The sequence below is a fragment of the Anopheles stephensi genome, chromosome 3 (assembly GCF_013141755.1).
Source record: "Anopheles stephensi strain Indian chromosome 3, UCI_ANSTEP_V1.0, whole genome shotgun sequence".
Taxonomy (NCBI): domain Eukaryota; kingdom Metazoa; phylum Arthropoda; class Insecta; order Diptera; family Culicidae; genus Anopheles; species Anopheles stephensi.
The window spans coordinates 21,206,794-21,228,013 of record NC_050203.1 but is presented as its reverse complement, the minus strand read 5'-3'; the positions used below and the strand labels follow the sequence as shown (position 1 = coordinate 21,228,013).

General features: G+C 47.7%; 1 protein-coding gene across 2 annotated transcripts in view; it reads right to left on the bottom strand.

The window, feature by feature from the left end:
- Positions 1-21,220, bottom strand: part of LOC118512853 (protein grainyhead-like) — a 184,314-nt gene that overhangs the window by 16,787 nt on the left and 146,307 nt on the right. For both annotated transcript variants that reach the window (XM_036057926.1, XM_036057924.1), the window contains exons 10-13: positions 16,934-17,045; positions 14,970-15,064; positions 7,401-7,457; positions 2,916-3,014 (exon numbers count right to left, since the gene is read on the bottom strand). In XM_036057926.1, coding sequence (XP_035913819.1) covers positions 2,916-3,014; positions 7,401-7,457; positions 14,970-15,064; positions 16,934-17,045 — 363 coding nt within the window. The remainder of the gene's footprint in view (positions 1-2,915; positions 3,015-7,400; positions 7,458-14,969; positions 15,065-16,933; positions 17,046-21,220) is intronic.

Here is a 21,220-nt window from a genome sequence, read left to right as displayed (position 1 = left end):
TGATTTGTTCGCTCCATTCGATAAACCTTTCCCCAATGGGTCGGATTAAATGGGCAAACTACTGTCAGGAGCGGTCGATGTGTCAGCGCCAATCCCACCCGGCGAGAGAACGAGCGACTTACTTTCGAACCTTTTTTTTTGACACCTGTCAAATGTCTCTATCGAAAGCCAACCCCCCCCCCCCCTCTCCTCCCCTCTCCCGATTGGCCTGCTTGTTATCGTGTGCTAGCTCCTGTTAAGGGTGGCACATGCTAACACGCACTTGCTAGATGACAACGCATCAATCGAGTGGAATGCCCCCGAGGTGATTGTCTTGCGGGTCTGACCCCGGTCGCCGGTGTATTGTTTCCTCGCACACACACACACACTCGTTCCAAAAATGGGTACACGCATTTTGGGATTAGGAATTCTTACATGCGCCGAAGCTTCGTAACTGGAGCAAAGAAAGTGGACGTGGTGTGTGCATTAGGGCGTAATGAGATCGTAGATTAGATTGACCGTCCACTCGAAAGGCGCCAGAAGTGTGGTAAATTTGTGTGTCATTTTGACGTTTGCCTCGATAGTGATCTTCGACTGTAGCGGGGAACCCATACAAAGTATGTTGTTTATTGTACGATCAAGCGATTAAGCTACGATATCTTATTCCATCTTGAAAACCGCTCTATTCGGCTCTGATCGCTTGCTTGCGCCCCCTACCGGGAAATGTTGCAATCGCACACAATCTGCACACCGAATGAACCACAAACTTCATCTGCCGGCTGCACCTGCTATTTATTTGATTTGTTTTCAACGGTTGCACAGTGGCGTCGTCGTGGTTGCGCACCCACGTTCCATTCTGAAGCTCTCTCACGGTTAACCTTCCGCGACCACGAAGAATGTGATCGAGCTGGGAAGATAGACGGTACAGTGCAGTGTGCACTAGGTGAATATTAGCTCTGCTCAAAAGTATGGAGTGCCATCGCTTGACCACTACAACAAGGAAGCTTAACCATATAAACGAGCACATCTAAATTGATGATCCACTTGGACCAAGACAACCGGAGAGGTTAGTGTGACGCGGTCAGTATTTATGCAAATCACCCGTTCTGTTTCTCTCGCTCCATCGGAACGGTTTTCTTTGAGAACACGAACACCTTCCGTCGTCTTAGGTTTGATGCCAGTTCAGAGCTTTAACACGCTGCTAAAGTAAAGTGTCGCTGGTGTGTACCGTGCCCTAACAATAATAATTATTTTTTATAGATCCCGCGCGATACGGAGTAGATCGAATGTCCGTAAAGCGAGTGATTTTAATGCCCGCGTGTTGGTGGAATGACTTCATCCGGCTAGATATCTTCCCCCGGTTCGGGTTCGGGTGGTGTGAAGCACTAACACGTTGCATTGATCGTAACATAAGTATCAAACGCGCTCCCCGAAACCGTGTCACCGCAGAGAAGCAAAATGCGTTTCGTTTCAATTGCGATCGTGCCTTAATTAGAGCACATACGCTCGCAGATGGTCGATCGATCGGGCGGTTTAATGGTTTGCGATTTGTTTCGCTTAAGTGACACTTTGCATTACCTCCGGATTGGAACCATTATAGACGTCCTTTCCGTTGCGCACGTGTGTGTGTGTGTGTGAGCTAGAGGACATAGTTTATTGAACCTCCGCGTAACCGTAACCTGCCGCCGGTGTTCAGTGCGTTTCCTTTCCCCTCAAGCTATGGCGACGATGGTGCAAAACCAAAAAGGAATCGAAGGAATCGATCGACGTTAACCTCGAAACACAATCCGCCAGAGAGAGAGAGAGAGAGATAGAGAGTTTGCACGAAGGCGGTAGCCATTTTGCAGCGAACCGTGCGTGCGTACGTGCGTGTTTACCGCGGGGGCATAATCACTCTCGGGCCGCTTCTTACGTCGGGACCTCACGCACCACGGATGACAATCGATGGCGACAAAGAAACTTTGTGAAACTTTTCCGAAAACGCCCGCCATGCACAACGCGCCAGTGGTCCACGCACGGCGCGCACCAATTTCGGTCCAATGTCCCTTTAATGAGCTGTCGTTTCATCAATTATAGAACAAATTGCGTATAATTGCAACCATCGGTGCGGCGTCATCGTTTTACCCCGGGTAATGGCGGATCGAGGCACGCATGAACCACACAAAGGATATATACCACACATAGTTGTTGGGGATTGGGCAGCTGTGGCAGGCGGGCGAACAATTTGATCGCCCGATCGATGCACATCGATCGACGTTGACAACGACAACGGGCTAGGCGCGTCAGGTAAGCGGTGTGCGCTTAATCGATTAACTTAGGCCAATCCCGAAAGGGCATCCCGTCTCGATGGGTGTGTGTGTGTGTGAGACATACAGGCGAAAGCATGCAACAATGTGCTGCAACGCTCACACGTGTCCTGCGGCGTTGTTTGCCAGCGTCCACGTCCTGCGCAAGGCTCGGGAAGCGCATTTAATAAATTGAATCAGAAACGATCCGCTGCACACTCGGGAGCGTCGGGCACGATCATCATCGTACGATGATGAAGTATCAACATAAAATTATCATTCATTTGCATTCGAGTTTCCCCCGTAAGCCTTTTAGAAAGGAAGGTTTTAAGGTTCCGCATCGGACGGGCTGCTTATCTGTGCCTACCACGGCGCGTAAACTATATCTCTAGAAGTATGTCATATTAAAATACATATTAGATTTTATATCGACTGACAGCTGCATATAAAGTGGTACACTAAAGCGTAACGGATGCCTTTTTTGCTCAACTTTGTAGAATGAAATCACGGCAACCGTATGCAAATGTGGATGCTTCAAAGTCCAGGACGGAATAAGCTTGTTGACAAATGTCAAAGTAATTGTACGCTCGTGAACTCAATCACTGTATAATGTCACCTGATTGTAAATTTTAACTTCTTCCTGGGACTTACCTTATCACAAAAGACTTTGATTTGACAGTAACCCCGATGGAAAACGCTCGTATCGCGAGGATCCTCAAACGTATCGATCTGGAGATGGAGCGGCAAACCCTAAAATGGTAGAAAAAGAATCAAAAACGAAGAAATTAGTTGATGCGTCGATGAGAAACAAAGGGTAGAACGTTGAAATTTCTAACTCCCGACCCGATATCGGTGTTAATGAAGGGACGAAGAAGGGTTAAATAAATGATTCCTTTCTTTTCAACGGATAGGTCCTCACAGGAAGATCCTAGATAAACGCGCCGATGCTCATTACAAACGATCGTTCCGAAAGAAAATCACTTTAACCTCAACGATTTCCCCTTTTTAATGTACTTCCCCCCGGGTCCAGAGGAATATACGAAGGATCCACTGAATCCTTTGCGTTTGCGTCCCTAAACCTGCCGTCCCGATGCGGCCCGGCTCCGAAAAAAAGGGTTTTAACTTAAGTTTACTTTATTTTATCACCCAGCCGTCATTGATTTGTCTGCTCACACCGCCGCCTATTTTCTCTCGCATCCCATCTTGCGTTTACCTGTTTCGAATCCGCTTCGCGCAAGCGATGTTGTATAATGGATTTCTTTGGTACGTTTTGCTCAGTTTTTTCTTCCCCTCACGTACTCCAGCACAGGTCTCGGAGCCTTGGGACATTGGAGAACACCTGTCGGCTGTGCCTTGGGAAGGTTTGGGAAGGTTTCCCAGCAGTTCCCAGCGTCCACAGACATCCAGGGATCGAGGTGGAGAGTTCGTTTTAAGTTTTTTTTCCCTTCCAACCCTTTTACCCTTACTGTGAGCGGTCCAAATGTCCGAGCGGAGCTGAATCTCTTTTCTCTTATGATTATAGATATTATAATATGTTCATTCATGGATTTATCTCAAATGACAGGCAGATAAAAATTGTTGATTTTTCTCGTCCTCTTCCGTCCGGCTTCCAAGCGCGAAGCCCGAGTCCGATCCGATTTCGGTGTCTTGACCCATGGTGCCGTGTCGCCGTCCGCGCCGTTCTTTCGCTCGGTGTCCACACTACTTAGTCCAGGAGCGGTTGGTTGGTTTTTGTTTCTATCTATCTCCTGCAACTCGCTCCCAGCCTTCTGCTCGCTCGGCCCCGGGGCCGTTAGTGTCTGGCTTTACCGTTGCGGTTCGCGCCGCACCTACTGCAGCTACTTGCTTGGCCCGGCCAGGACGTGTACCGAGAATCGGATCTTAACTATGCGGGTCTTGAAAGCCATCATAATGTAAAATAAATAAACCGTAGATTCTTGTTTCCCTATCTCGATGTTACATCTCTCGGCCTATCTCGGGCCGTGGAATTTCTCTACCAGGAAGAGGACCTGGAGCGCAAAACAAAAAGCGTACACCATTTTGCCCGAGCGCCCTAGGAGATCGTACGATCAAATGTCAAAAGTCTTCAACACCAACCGATGACATGACGCTCCACCCGCTACAGGCCCTTGTCCCTGTGGGGCTTTAATATATCTGCCTAGACGTGGACATGCCGGACAGGTGCCGGGAATGGACGGAGGGAAAACCCGAACGCATGCACAACTGCGCTAATTGGGTAGCAGCACTGGGCTGTGTGTGTGTGAGAGAGAGAGAAAGAGTGAGCCACCCGACGAGTAACCTCGGGACGCAGAAATTGGGCATCCCTCCGAAAATCAAATCGCTTTCGATTGACATGCTCTAGATTCGAGCATCAGATAGACGACGGTGTACGGTCCTTCCTTTCCAAGGCATCATGTGCAGAAGCAAAAAAAAAAACACACACACAGCTAAGCACCAGATAGCATCGTGCTGCAGAGGAGCCTGCTCGCTAGTAGCCGAACAGAAGTATCGCGAGTCAACTCGTCAACTATCCGTGCGACCTCGGCTGCTGATGGAAGCGGACTTACAAACGCAGACGTTTGATGTTGATCTGACCAGCGGGTTGGCGGGTGGAACGTCGAATAGTTATATCATTATTAGCATAACACACGTACCCACATGACACATACACGCACAGCGTGATCATAAACTCTCAGCAACTCAAAGCGTCGCGCTCGTATATGGCTGACCCCGAAGAAACGTCATGGGAACTTGAACGTCCAGCGTTTCCGTTGCGGCTCAAGTGTTAAGGAAGTAGCCGAAACCAGTGCGGACTGTGAGGAGGCGCGCGTTGTGGTACTCCTGAACCGACACAGGTATTTCTTCCCTTCTTAATGTATGTTTTACCTTCCCACAAAGTAGTATCCGCGCAGTTGCCTTCGGAGCTTATCGACGCAAAACAAACGGGCGGGCACAGAGTAGAAATATTTAAATTTAATCTTGTCGTTAATTACTAGAAAATGTATTGATCAATCAACGGTTCTGACATTTTGCCTTCTGGCCGCCACCACCACCACCACCGTTCGTTCATGGTCAACGCCGGAGATGGCTTCATTACTCGCTCCAGTGTGAGTGTGTTCGTCTACAGCACAGACAATCGGACGGAAATGATCGGATTATGATAGCGTGTGGATTAAAGTATTTTTGTTTTCTTCGTTTTGCCTTATTTTGTTTACTTCGGGGCGAACTCTGTAGGCGAAACAGTTCGAGGGTTAAGGATGATTGCCGAACCGGGACAATTTGCACGGAAAGCTTAAACAGACGAAATAAAAAAAAAAGCGCCATAGTTATAATAAACGAATTCTTTTACTGCCTGCAAATATCGTACGACAAACATGGTAAGCTTAGGGTACACGCTTAGATTAGCACGTTTTATATGGCCGTTTTCAAATAGGCTTTTCGTGAATAATGACAGACAACTGGGCAGTAAAATGTCAAGTGGAATTGATGGCCGCTTTTAATTCGACGCAATTCATTTGGAGCCGTGCAATAAAGCGACCCCGGAATGGGACACGGCCAACGAAAAAGAGAGAGAAAAAAAAACAAATCTGTAAGCCACTCATTTATTGCCACCAGATGGCAGCGTCGTCGCAAGAGCGAGTAGAGGATTACTTAGGATTCATTCAAAAAGTATGTATATATATATATATATGATCATCATTAGTTATGGCGCATTTTAGGAATCCTACCGTTTAGGTACGAAGATCAAGCGTGGCTTTGGTTTTACCATCTTCGCGCTACACACGATCGCGCGGCGCACTGCGTAAGTAGGGACCCCACCATCTTCATTATGAGTCATAAATTATATTCTCTTTCGCTCTTGCGCCATCTTTCTCCCGTCAGGTCGATCGCTAGTAGGAGCTTAGGTAGCACGGTGCCGGTCTGCACTTGCTGCACCCCTAACAAGTAATTGCTCATTATCAATTTCAACGTAATTTGCCGATGATGAACAAATAATCATATAATGATAATGATCCCCGATAGGATGGGGAAGGGACGGCCACGAAGGCTTCGCTCCATTTTTTTTTCGCTCCAACCATACACAGCGTAGCCTGCGGACAGCGTTAAGGAGCTCCTTGAGCCACCACATTCGATGGTCATTGAAAATGGGTTTAAAGAATATGGGGTGTTGCACATCGTTTCATTTTATTTTCATTTAGAAAAAATCAACGCATACCAACACCCTTGTAGTGTGTATCGTTTTCTGGTCCGCGAAAAGAGCGAGAGCGAGAGCACATCTTCCTGATGACAGCCGGTAACTAACTACCCGCTACTCAATCATTCAAACCTGTCAGCGAAAGCGACCCACGAGAGGGCGGTTGTGTGTGTGTTGGGCGTGTAGCGTACGGGATATTTTTTTTCCTTAGTGCCTCTGGGCAGCCTGGTCGGGCTGGTCGGTCCGCTAGCAGATCCTAAAACTCCTTTGGAATGAGCGCAAAAAAGCTTCGCGCAGGATGGTGATGTGAAGGTAGCTCACAGTTAAACACATCCCAGTGAAAACGTGTGAAAGTGCACAAACGGCGGCACCTGGCACGCCTTAGGTTATGCGCGATGGCGAGCTCCCGAGCCCCGGTGGATGGGGGTCCCGGTAGCGGAGAAAAAAAAGGGGAAAATAAATAAATAATAATAAGATCGCTCGACAGGGAGATGCCGTGCTCGATCGCTCGAAAGCGGCTCGAAACCACCACCCGTTCAAATCCCCGATTGATCCAGACGATGATGATGCCGGGATCGGGCGGGAGTGGGACGCATCATGACTTGGCTAAGTAATCAATTATGAGCATTATGACGGCCGCATTAGGGACGGCTGGATGGCCGTAAGGGTATCGGAAAATCGAAAACAAAAAAAAGCAAACCCCTTTAAAAACCAAAGCAAGCTATCGGAGTAACGAATTAACCTATCACGCTGCGAAAACGATCATCTCGTCGAGGACGGTGGAGATGATGAAGACACGATTGCGTGAGTAGGATGTTTTGTTTTTCTGTTCCTTTTTTTCTTGGGTTTGTTTGTTTGATTCTGTGACTGAGAAATCACTACAGGTTAAATTATAATTGCAACAGAGAACCGAGCGATCAAGCGGTACCGATATACATTACCTTAACACCCTTTTGACTGCTGAAATCCGTACTGAGACACTGGACGGCGACGTTGATCTGTGGATAGAGAGAACGACCGAAAGAAAAAGACAAGAGTTAGACATATATAAATTAATAAATAAATAAATAAGATAAACTGTACATGATAGTGTGTCTCTCGCCAGCAACGTGTAGCCGGGCCCGGTACAAAGTGTGCACAATGTATCGGGGCTGCAAAACGGCGCGTTGTAACGATTAGTGCAAAATGTTGTCCCGGGTTTATAAAGCGGGCCACCATTGCCGGCCGTAAAGTTGGTGGACGGTGGATGACATGCCTTCGGATGGCATTCCCAAAGGGTACTTCATCAATGACTGGTGCGCGGTGCAATTCCCACGGCGCTACGATTAGCGGTGCATTGAATGATTGCATTTGCTTAATTTAATCTTCTTTTCCTAACGGCTTGGCACTGAGTAGGTGGTGAGACCGGCGTACGATCGGCGTAATCGTCGTTTGTTACAAAGTAACCGGTGCGCGGTTTTGCAATAGGTAAACACTATCGTGACTTTTGACAGCTGACAAATGGTGAATTGTATGTTTTCCCGCTAGAGGGAGCAAATGATGTACTTATTTGAATTTTGAAATTAAAAATCCGATTAGCCGATTAAAATAAATTCTGCGGATGATCACGCAGATAAAAATTACTTCAAACTCTTATTTTTTAACTCGAATAATTAATTGAAACGCGTTTTCGAACCACACAAAACACAGAGTAAAACCAATATCTTATTTAAGCTGAGCGCGTTATGTTTGTGCCATTTATCAAGCTCGGTGCATACGGGCACTTTACCCTACTACACCTGTTATCAAGCGCTGACCATCCCTCTTTAGCTTTCAGTTGACACGCGTTGGGTGAAAGCCACTGCGCAGACATTCCTAAGCTATGCGTGCCAAAGACAGAAAGAAAGACAATCTTTCTACAAGAACCGTTTCGTTCTATTCCAGCTGTCCGCCTACACACGGACGTGGAGAGAAGCGTGTGCAGATTTTACACGCTAGCGGAATGGGCAGTTAATCATGCGAGTAGGTGATTTGTTAGACGCGTTTGCGCACGCGTACCGGCAAGGGGGTGGGGAAGGAGTTTACAAAGATTTTTCACCGGAAAGGATGCTGTACACGGGAAAAACTGAACGGGATACCCGTTAGCAATGACGGTTCGACGATGGCACAGCGCAACGATGCTGATGATGATGATTATTATTATTATTATTATAAAGACAGTTGGCTACGATAAATGGTTGGCCACTTGTTTCTCTACTCGTGCACACACCCCCCCATTAACATGCGCTAAGCTTGCGCATTCAACCTCTCACAGCGCATACACACGATTTCCCAAACGATGCAACCTTCCTCGAGACGAGATGGATTGATTGCGCACTTTCCGGCGTACGATCGCTAGTGGTGGTGGTGGCATGAAAAGGGTTCTTCTGCATTGCAAACTTCGCCGCGAATGTTGGTTTGTTTTATGCCACACAATTTACGCCACCAACAGCTGCACGATCGGTCGCGAAGCAGCAAGCAGCAGGAAAGGACGGCCAATAAAAGCCTTCTTTCTACATAAGATCGGTGACGATCTGCTGGTGGTGTAGCGCGAACCAAACACACACACACACACTAACGCTCTAAACAGATGGGTGGCGATAGTAAAGACGAAGAAGAAGTGATTGCCCCATGTCTGGGTCACCCGTGCGCCAAAGGTATCCGTTTTGCTTATTAAAAGCGTTTAACGATAATTGCATGACACCGCGCGCACACTCAGCGCGATCTGCGCGTGCTGTGGCTGCATGTTTATCGGTGCAATCTGAAGGATGTAGGAGGGAGGAGGGTGAAAAAGAATAATCTAATCAGCTTTCCCTCGCCCCACTAGATCTCGTTGATCGTAAAAGAAAAGATCGACTAAACGGGGCGACCATCTCGCGCGGGGCCAACCTGACCTCATTGCCGAGAGGTCCGAGCGAGATCGAGCCGTTTCGATCGAAACGCCGATTAGACAAGAGACCCACAAAAGGGACCGAGTGAGGTTTCGGTTTGACGCGTTGTCGTCGATCGCTTCAGTATGGCTCTCGTTAAGCTTTTATCGATCGTCGTCTACGAGTCACTCATTGAAAGCAAATCAACATCCAGCGTATGAGTGGTATATGAGCCAACCAATTTAACCCACTTTCTACCGCAAGCGGTTTTTTATTTGTTTTTGTAACGAAATAAAACCTTTTAAATGGTAAATTTATTACACGACCCTTTAAATGCGTTCGTTTAAATGCTGGCGGGGTTGCAGTGCACAACACGTGCCACAACACAATCACTAATTATGACATTTCCACTTACAACCACTAGGGAAGCAGCGCAGCCATAAATTCGACAAGTTGAATGCCAATTGGGTGAAAAATAATCATGAACTGTCTTTCCTCCACCCAAAAAGCGGGAGCTGAGAGGAGGCTGGGGAAAACCCACAAAGGAATGAAGCCATAAATAAAGCAAAAGCAAGAGAGAAAAAAAAACCATTGCCCATGTCTTAATCGTCATCGATACCATAACCTAACCTCAACATTCTCGTGTGCAGTTGTGTGTCTTTTTGTCCTTCTGCTTTGCGGCGAAGAAGTTATCTGATGGTAAAAAGCTCCAAAAACACAGGAGAGAAAATAAAACGAAAATGTTACAAATTTTGTCGCAACCTCGATCGTAAGGCCAACCAACAAAATAACCCTCGGCCGCCCCCTGCGGTGAACGAATTTGAGGATTGCAAAAATCTGGGAACCCACGAAAAAAAAGGGACCAGAAATTCCCCATACCGAGAAACACAAGGAGCACACGAGCTATTAAAGCTCGGCTCAGAATGAAAGCCCGCTGGGAGTTAGAAGCCAGGAGGAGCCAACCACGCGATCACCCATTTGCATCGCGCAAAACGTGCTGACTGATGATGATCAAGGCGAAGGTGTGTTGCATCTCAGAAGCATAAAAGGTAAAACAGAAGCATAACACAACCCAACCAAAAAAAAAAAAAACGAAACAATCAAAGGTCCCCAAAAACGGCAACGGCAAGTCACCCGGTTGCCTGCAGCAGAAGCAGAGCAGAGCAGCCCTCTCCGTAACAGACGGACGGCAGAAACAAATTAAATGATTATCGCTTTATTTTCGACACATATTCTGACCCACCCCTTGAAAGGAAGAAGCTAACCACCGGCCGTCCGTTTTTGCTTATGCTGGGCTGGCGTCCCCCCAAAAACAGACAGAAGCCGTTTTTTACGAGCTTTATCGGGGTTCGGCTCGCACGGGCCACCAGCCGGTAGCATATACAGAGCGGGAACAGTGTCCACCGAAACAGGGTAGCCTCTACCAGCCATTATTAGTTGTGGACTTTCTGCGTGAGCACTTTGTTTGCGTATTTTATCAGTGCGTCGAGCAGAGCAGCGCAGATGAAAGGCACGGGGCTACAGGGGTAAAACAAATGTAACACGTTTGTAGGATGAGGAGGGAGGGAATGAAGCAGGAAAAAGGAGAAGAACAAGGGAAGGATTGGAATTGATTTCTTCCGCCCCGTGTTTCTGTTTTATCATTTCTTATCCTTGGGCGGCGCCTTTTCGCTGTGTGGCGCACATTGCATACATTCGGGCGCAGAAAGCAAAACCGTTTCCAGCAGCCAGTTTGCGAGAGAAACCACCGGTTTCATAATATTTTATCAACTTTATTACACTTAGACAGCTTTATTTCGTTCCGCATGCGCGAGACTCCCGATCCTCGACACTCCCGATTGCCTGTCCGGTGTCCGGGAAACGGTGGTTTCGGAATCAACGGGGTGTACAATCGATCGAAATTCAACATTCAATTCCTTTTTCCTTCATCAAAGTGTCCTTGCGAAGCGAACGGAACTCTGCCAGTGGAACAAGGAAATGATACATATTCGATTCGAATTAATGTAACCCAAATACAGGGCAAGTGAGCACGCGAGCTCTGAAGGACATGCGGTATGCGTTCCCTCCTCCCGGAAGTTTAATATGACGTCCCCATAGACAAGGAAGAGGAGGGCTGGTCATCGGCTCTAATCGAAATATTAATTTCATCAACCCTCGCATCACCGATTCGATTTCCGTCTCGAACGCGGCCGGCTTGAGAGGCCACTGTTCGGGTTTCTCGCCCGGGGAGCGCATTTTGTATTGCCAGATGGCGTAACCGACGGTGAGACCCCGAGAGTGGAAAAGTCTTCCGCACTCATGTACGACCGGATGACATCACCGAACGGGCCGAACCGAACACAAACGCTTTCCCATGACGCATCGATCGACAGACGGGAGGGCGCAAAAAGAAATTAGTGTGCGCCACATCCTACGCCTTAGAAATCTCACTCCCAGAGCACCACGGTTGACAAACACCGAGACATGTCGCTGCTCTAGGGTGTTGTTGTACTGCGTCGTCGTCGTCGTCGGGTAAGCCCACGCGCAACAGCAGCACAAACCGTGTCTCAGGACGCGATCTCAGCGTTTCTTCCGCCGTTTGCGATCGGTCATCGGTCGTATGCCGTTACGCTATCGATCGGAAAGCGACGCGTTCGATTCGACCAACGCGCGCGACACTTTTACACTCCTTTCCGGCACTTGCCTTGGCGACGATCGACTGTGGAGGCTTTTTTTTGCGCGGATCGCAAACGTCAAATGTGCGCTGATTTATACGCGTGTGTCTCCCGGGGGCTGTACGTTTTCTATCATTGTTGCGCGCTACCGCTGCGTTGGCTTCTCAAAGCCAACCAACGGTCAAAGCCCGGCAGAAGGGAGAAGGTTCGTTCGGACCGTTCAGATGGTCCGGAAGAGTGGCAGCCCGCGAGAGAGAGAGAGAGAGTCGCACCGGTGGCAAAAGACACAATAGTTCAAAATGGGTCTACCACCTCCCCAGTCTATGGGTCGTCGTCCACGATCAGAGTTCGATTAATCATTCGAAAATTTATTCCCCACTGCGGAAAGCGAAAAAAGATGTTGTGGATTCTTTTGATTCTTCTTCAAGCACCACTTGTGTTGGTGTCCGGTTGTGAAATGCAGAAGCCAATAATCAATAACAGATCGATGGTTTCCTTTTTCACCACCACTGTCAGACGAGGTCACCGGTGAGGAACGCCCAAGGTAAGCTCGCGTTAAGCGTTATAAATTGTTTCAAATATTGTGAAAGCCACATTAGTATGAGTATCTGGATCGCGAAACAACGGCCGCGAAATTCTCACCGACAGCCATCCACCGACCTCCACAAACATTAGATCTTATTAGTGTTCCCCCCGGTTCTCCGATCGACCGACCGTCGGCGGGCGCGATATTACAGCAAAGATTAGACCGAATCGCCTTTTCCTACTTTGTTTCCTACTGCTGGCTCAGCAGAGCAAAGCAATCCTTCAACCTCCTTTGCAAAAATGTTAGCAGCCAGCTGGTCAGTTTCGCCGGTATTTTCTAACCTCGCTCAAAATCCCCCGGTGATTAGGTTGGGGGGGCAAAGACTAATTGTCTTTTGGCACGATCTTGACGTACTCCGGAGCAGAAAGTTGACGTTTGGTGCGCCCCGGTTTTGGAGGCAATGTGTCCGCCGGGCCGGTAATTAATCTTGCTCCGAGCTGTTGCTCCGAGTTCCTGGCCTGCGCGCGATAGCATCGAATGATCTAATTCCGATGCCATTTCCAAACACCGAACCGTGCACGATGTCTTGCGGCTTAGTGACAATCCGCTCAGACATCGGACAGGGCACGAAGGTCTGTAAAAAAATAAAATGCGCGTATGAAGTTTTCGATCACTGCAAAACCAGTGGAATCGACAAATGTTGATTCCCTTTTGTTTCGTTGCTCACAACAACGCTTATGTGGGCGTGATCGATTGGGGACTAGAATCGATGTTGAGAATTGGTTGTCCGAAGCTAGAGGTTTTCCCCTTTGCTGCCCTTAGCCGCACATAGGGAGAGGAGAGTACACGTTTGTGAGGGGAAGCTCATATTTGCGCGTACGCATGTATCAGCGTTGAAAGATTTATTTCGCTTCACACACAACCGAAAGACTGCAACACGAAAAACTAATCAAGGGATCAAACCATTTTCGGCATCGAGTTGACAAGATGACGATGACATGGAACGGCTCAGAACGGATGATAGTGGGTGTCCCCACGCCATGTTGGAAGTTCTAAGGGGCATGCCCCTTGAGGTCTAAGGTTCCACAATGTCTGCGTAAACTAGAATAAATACTATGCTCACGATTCACGCGGTGACACAGGCAACTTCACACTGAGGTTGATGCCGAAATGACAGAATTCAATTAGAATTCGTTGTTGGGCTTGGAGAGAGATTTGTGCTGTAAGCTCCTACGCAATTAGACGAACTAATTTTAATAAGCGGGATGATGGAGCGCAGAAGCATGTAATGCCGGTAAAGGAAATTCTTATCCAAATGGGCAATGTTTTGGAAATGTGTCATTCTTTTCAACAAGAGTACGGATGGGCAAATGATTGGATGACTCATGCATCTGCTGTGGAGTTGGAACTCGGGAAAGATGTGACTCAGTTGGCATTTAATTTGAGCTGTTTATGCTTGTAGAAAATCAAATCCAATCGAATCTTCAGTACAACAGCACATCAGTCTCTCCAAAAACATCGTAAAAAAGAGGTAAAGCTCACATGGAATGGGCGGTTTAACCTTTTAATAGCCTCTCGTCTGTCGATACCGATGCCGCCTGCCAGGGCACAAGTCCATCAGGTATCTCACAAACGCCGGAACGATCCACCCCAATCGAAACGGCCAGCAATATTCCTCGGTAGCAATTTTAATTAGCTTCTGCATCGACACTCGAGCTCCGAACTTCAACTCCGGAAAAGCGCACCCCCTTACCGACAGTGCACCACGATCGAATAAATCCGCGTCCGCTGTATCCCGGGCCCAATCGGGCCCGCCGTACCGTAAAACCATCCAACCAACCGGCCAAATCGTCGTCATAAATATTGCAATGAAATAATGTTATTATTTTTACTTCTATGATTTATCATTTCCATTACCCGATCGCACCGCTTCACGTACGCGCTATGGACGAACGTGAAAACACGGGGGGTTGAGGTGTGGAAGAGAATGTGCGACGGTTGATAATAATAATAAAAAACACGCCAAGAATTGCGAACGAAATATATGAACTTCCAGCGCCATTTTGCGAAACGGGCCACCAAGGAACCCTCGGCGTCTCCCATTCGTCGAGAAGTCGCAGGAAATGAGATTATTTTAATTTATGTACACTTAATGGTGAATGTGTTTTTCTTTCTCTTTTTTTCGGTCGGTACCGCAAGTAGCTTGACGATACTGGGCGAGATGGCCTTCGTCGGCAATGTGTGCACGTCTCGTCCGGCGCAAATCGTCCTGCTTACATTACACGATCCGATGATTTTTTTTTTGTTGATGAAAAATGCATTTTTTGGGCTTTGCTGGCTGGCTGTTGCGTTCCCCCGAGCTGACAGTGAAGAAGCCCCGTGGGAATTGCGTACGCCACAACTGGCCCGAATGTTTGAAAAACCGGAGTATAGAAAACTTACCTTGGCGGAGCTCTCGAGAGGATTCCAGTAGACGGCGATTGCGTTGTGCGATACTTCCTCGATGCAACCGGCCAAACCGACCGAGTTCTTCGTGTCTGCAAAAGTGGGAAAGAAGCGAAAATACGTTGGTATTAAAGAAGAGCAGGCGGAATCGATAATGATAAAGAATCAAAACTGTGTACTGCTGAAGGACAGGAACGTAGATCGGTCCGCGCTACGGGATGTGTCAGCTCTAGCGACTGGGAGATCTGGAGATCGACGTTTGGCTAGAAACACATAATTTAATTATCACCCGTGTTGGATCTGTTCAGCGATGGCTGAGGAGTTCGGTATCGTCATTACCATGTCACAACCGTTACCTTCAAAGCATCAAATCACGGACGGATGGACGGATTTCCACCTGACACTTAATACCGGTCATTGACCACGCAGCGTGCGTGGAAGGGAACACGCACGACAATCAGTTGCAATTATCGCGATAAAGAATAACCAAACTACGACGAGTGGGATCTTATCTGCATCGGTTCGGTTTGTAAAATTTGATCTTTACCTCTCCTAAGCCGGTGCGGACACTAATTGAGCTACTCGCCAAGACACTGTGGTCTTGACAGAACATGACAGTTCACTAGCGCGTCAGCGGCAATTGACAGCAACGCAACATTGTCGTCCACGCAACACGATCGCGGTGTGCAGGATATGACAGAAACCGGGTGTCGTAACCAACGCAGCGGCGATTAAATGAATCGATAATAATTGCACAGCCGGTGGGGAAATGATGACGACGGTGTACACTACAACCACCCGGACGAACAGCAGTAGAGTATAAAACAAATCAGAACCCCGTAGGATGTGGCCGGCATGGGCAGAGGGCCCGTAGTGCAAAGTTGGGCCCCAAAGCGTAAGACGAGCAGGAATGGCTAATGTTGATTGTCCAACCAGTGAACAACCGTTTGCAGCAAATTACAATCGATAAAATTACGTTTAATTGTTATGACATTGGCGACGTTTTCGACCAGGGCAGGTCGGTTTGCAGCCCTACCGTGCGCATAATGCGCATAACGCTCACCCGATCATCATCATCACCATATCCCGTGGGGTTGATCAGTAGATCAGTTCTTGGTCGGGATGCAGGCACGATGTTAATTCTAATGGATCATACAATCCACAGCGTGCGTTACCGGTCTCTGCACACAGCGATCCAACCCGGGTCCCGGAATGCTGTCCGTTGCAATTAGCAATTGAAGTTGTTCTCTCTGGTTGAGGCAGCCAAAGGATCACAGCTACACCGATCGACGGTAGAGATCAAGATTAAATCAAATGGGCTTCTCCTGCCCAGGTGATCCTTTGTGATCCGGGTCGGGGGTATTTCGATGCTGGACGGAGTACAAAGAAAATTACATCCAGCCAACGGGGCAGAAACAGGAGACATCCGTCAGGCTGTACATCATTAAACCCCCTCACCGAAAGCGGGACGATGTAAACCAGTTTCGTCGCACTTCGCCCCTCCGTTGGCAATCACACTCTCAGGCCATACATCAGCGGCCAATAATCGCCAGCAATAAGCAATAAATATAATTAAATAATTGTCCGTTTAGTTGTCGCCGGTGCGATGCGAGCTGAACGCCATTGCGCTGACCATCATCCCGACGGGTGATCCATCCGCATCGGGGTTTGTGCTGGACCGGGAGCTTGTTTTGCATAAAATTATGATTTACTGGAAATTGGTACCCGGGGTTTCGAGAGTTCAATGATAATCGATAAATAAAGCACGGTAATTGGATTCCACCCAATCGGTGGAGGGGAGGTTTTTCTTCTCCTGCACTGCGACGATGCTTAACGCATTTGCTATGCTTTTCACGAACGCTTGGACGGACTGTTTTTGGTCCAGCACAGGGAATCCAACATCGCTTGCCGGTTGAGAGGACCCAATGAACGCTTAACTTGTGGTGGTGCAGAATACTTACCGGCATCTAATATTCTCTGCTTTACCGAATGCTGCCGACTGTGCCAGAACTGCCAGGCTTTAATTTCATCCTCCGGGCTTTTCTCCTCGCGGAACAGCAGCATGATGACGCTCTGCAATAATGGAAAAAGAGGGGAGGGGAAACGGTAAGAATGATACTCTTATATATTAAGAAGCTACAACTATGAGGAAACTATCACTGACCCTGGGACCCTGAGCTCAGAAGTTCAATGTTAAAGCCGCTGTCACGACTGTGAACGCTCGTAATGTGAAAAGCGTTATTTGATCGTGATTGTCGAATTTGGAGCTCGTTTTCGTCACTCGGCGCGATCTGTTCTGCCGTTTGCCTTTATATGAATGCTTCGCTACTATCAGATTAATCTATACCGCGTGTACTGCAACGTATGATTAAAACCCGCACTACAGCGCCAATGATAAATGTATGTATTTTGCTCCGGTTTGATCATTACAGTACAACCGTTTTGTAACGACGGCTCAGCCTGGTTATTCATCACGGAAATAAGGAAGTAAAAAAAACAAACTGAAGTTTATTTTGTACCAGAAGCACATCGAGTAAATCTATCATCTTTTCCCGCGTCTGCATCCCATCCATGCGTCGTTACTTGCCACGCTCTTTACGCGCGATTTGAGTCATCGCTCGCGGGAAGCAAACATGTCAGCGCTTAAAGATTGATTGAATCCGTTGTATACGAGATGGAAAGTTTCAGCGGAAGTGGTGCATAAATAAATGAAAAGAAGGAAAACTGCGACCAAAAAAAAAACAGAATACCCCTTTACCATACTCCGGAGGAATTCCGGTGCTGACGATGGATGACAAATTAAGTTCGCGCGATTGAATGCAGCATGGTAAAGGGAGCAATCCTTCCGATTCTCGGCACGGCCGTAAGCTTTAATTTAAATATTTGCTCAAAGATTAATCACGATACTAATTCGGGGCCGGTAAAGGGAAGCAGTGGCAGACCCTACTGGGAATTCTACCGATAGATAAAGATCTCTTCGGCTTCGAAATCTTCAAACTTCACCATGAGAAACCCTCGGCACAGCTCGGTGACACAACGCTCGCCGCTCTCTCGATGATGATGGGCGATTAGGGAATCGCGTGAAGTTAAGCATCAGGCAGCGTTTGGAACGAAGAAAATCTCGAACCCGCTCGCCCAGCCAAGACCGCGTCGTCTTGTGATGTACGCGACTTGCATAGTTTTCTTGCGCGTGAAAACATTCCCCAGTGAAGCGAAAGCATTCTTCGCGTCCACCGATAGGAGACCCGAAGAGCCGTTCGTAGGGGGAACTGATAAAAGAAATACATAAAAGCACCACATTCCAAAACGGTTTCCCCGGCGGTATGGGTTTTGCACCCGGGGAGGGTCCAACGATTTCAAAAGTCCAAAGTCCACAACAAATCTATGCAGGCTCATTTCACGCGACATATCAACACGGAACTGTGCTGCCGCTGCGGGCATTGCAGTACGTAGGCCCCATCGTTTGGGTGGAAAATTCGAAGCGAAGAATCACACGATCACGCGCTGCAGTGGGCATTTCCGAGGACCGTTGTTGGTCAGTCAGGTTGAGAAGGTGCGCAATATCCGTGGGATGCACCCGACGCAAAGCGTTTCTCGCATTGCAATGTCCCGCATAGGTGGACGTGGAGGTATGAAGAGAGGAACAAAGGGCAAAAAGGATGGACGACGTCGACGAGAAAATAATTATTATAAATAAGTAAACTGACTAATAGTTAGAAAGATATAGATACATTACAAACAAGGCATTTTTAGATATAAATCTTAATTAAAATTGCACTATGTTTTCCTATGCATTTACAGTTAGACGAGGGACCGAGGATGTATGACCGAAGGGTGGGGGGGGGGGGGAGGGGGGGATCTCTCTCCGGTGCCGTTTGTTTTCCTCTTTTGCTTCGAGTTTCCGAGCTATCCGAGGTTGGCTCGAGCTGCACGGTTGGTGTTTTTATTCACTCGTCCGTTGTGTGTGTCCGGTGGTCGCATCTTGCGCAGACATGACGCGTTGGTAGGTATTATATCTTGGCTCCTACTATGTCCGCCCAATCCATTACACTGTCTCCCTCCTTCCCGTCCACCTTTCTCCCTCGGCCAGATTCTCCGTGCGCAAGTGTCTCGTGCATGTGCGCTGGGACGACGTGTGTCTTTCTACAGTTTTCCTTGCGGATCTCGTACCCTGCTGCTGCTGCTTTCCTATTTTCTAGTTCCACCGTCACCGTCAGCAGGGAGGTAAACGATACCGTACGCCAAGGTACCGGGAGACATCAGGCGTGAGGATCCGGGTGAAAAATGTTGCTCCGGTAATATTTTTATGTTTTATTAGCCTAAAAACTTGTCTCTTGCTGGGACATACAGCGGGGGGGACGGACAGACAAACAGACAGGGTACGATTTGTTGGTTGTTGGCCTGATCAACCGAACGTATTGTAGCCAATTAATAACGAAACCGAACGGAAACGGAACGAAACAAATCAAATCAAACGTTGTCGTCGTCGTCGTCGTCCGTACACTGCGCCAGAACGAGAGGAATGGAATGACACGATGTCCAAGATTTGGAAAGGAATTTTGCGTTGGTAGAAACGGTTTTGTGTGACCTTTGGAGGTTAGGTGTAGTTGGCGAGCTTTGTGGGATTTACATATCACAAGCAAGATCTAGTTTCCAAGTGTACAACGAAAAACTTTTGATGTTAAAAATAAGCTTCAGAATTAATTGTTTTTGGATTTCCCAATTTTGTTCGACAAAAACCAATCGAGAAGCTTTAAAATGTCCCCTGTAGTAAGCTGCTCATCACAATCACCACCAGCTAGACCAACGGTTTTTCGCAGAAAGTGCGTACCATACATCCAAAACCGGACATCCACCGAGGAGGATTGGAGGCACGGCAAACGGATAAAACAAACGTCGGTGTCTGACGGACACCCGGGTCCGGTCGGTCATTAGGAAAAACCGGAAAAACCTGGCCTCGCTTTCCTGGGGCCGGAGGACGATGACGACGACGACAGAGCGAGTTCCATTTTCGTGTCGGTAATTAAAAGCCACTCCTTACAGGTGGCGTGAATTAAATAAAAATCACAATCAAACGATGCAACGGTTCATCAGTTACTGCGGGCCGGAGGAATTTATGTCACTGCTGCTGCCGGAGCGGCTAACGAATCGGCAACGATTCTCGTTAGCGTTCTGCGTTAATCGTTAAGTTAGTTTTGTTTCGCCGCTACTTTTTTTTTCTCTTTTCTCTATTTGTTGTTACAATTTACAGTTCCTTCCCCGACAGGCGTACATTTCATATGAATGAGTAAGCATAAATAAACAACCGAGAGGTAAAAAATAGCAGGGAGGTTGTATGCATTCAAAGGTGCGCTTGGCGACGGTACAGTTAGACGGAATCGGCCACGGAACAATCAAACAAATCAACCCGTCAGCATCTTCATCACCTCCTGAATTCCTTTAGCAGATAAATCCTGATGCCAACCACTGCCAACATAGGGGCAAATGCAGAAGGAAATTTAAATATTTTTATTGTAAAAATGAATAATTACCATGCGTTGCCGGCGGGGAAAACGCTCGGCACACACAAGAAGGCACCGCACATCAACAAGCCGTGCTTTCCTTACTGCTGCTACTGTTACTGGGAACCAGCGCCCGGAAGCGGAAGCAAGCAAGCATCACAAATCAAACGTTCCAACAGCCGAAAAAAAAGTCCCGAGGAAAAAACAGTCTTCCGACACACAATCGAATTGATGCTATCGTCGCCGTGATGGTTGGTTAAACAATTTTCGCACCGAGTCCTTGCGTCTCCCTCTTTTTTTCGACCGGTAAAATGACACGCGTGAATGTGAGCTCTCAAGGCTCTCGGGGTGGAAGGTGAAATCCCTTCGAATGGGAGAGAAAGCACGACGCGCCACATAACGGTAAAGGATAATGATCAGTAACGCTCGTCATCGACGTGTATTTCCTTTGGTGGATGCTTTTTTTTGTGTTGGTATACACACACAGACAAACTCCTTTTCGTACGCTCTTTTTTGCAGGATCTTGAAGATCTTGCGCCTCTTCCGAACGACCACCATCATTATCTGTTCGACTTTTTCAACCAAAAAAAAAAAAAAGGATCCCTCCGGGCGTTATCTGCACGATCTCGGGAAGCGTTCCACATCGGCAGGCGAAGAAGTGTTTGCTCATGCTGAATTGAATTTTCACATCCTTGGCAGGGGGTAGCGCGTGTGACCCTTATCCATTTTAGTCATTTCGGTGCATCA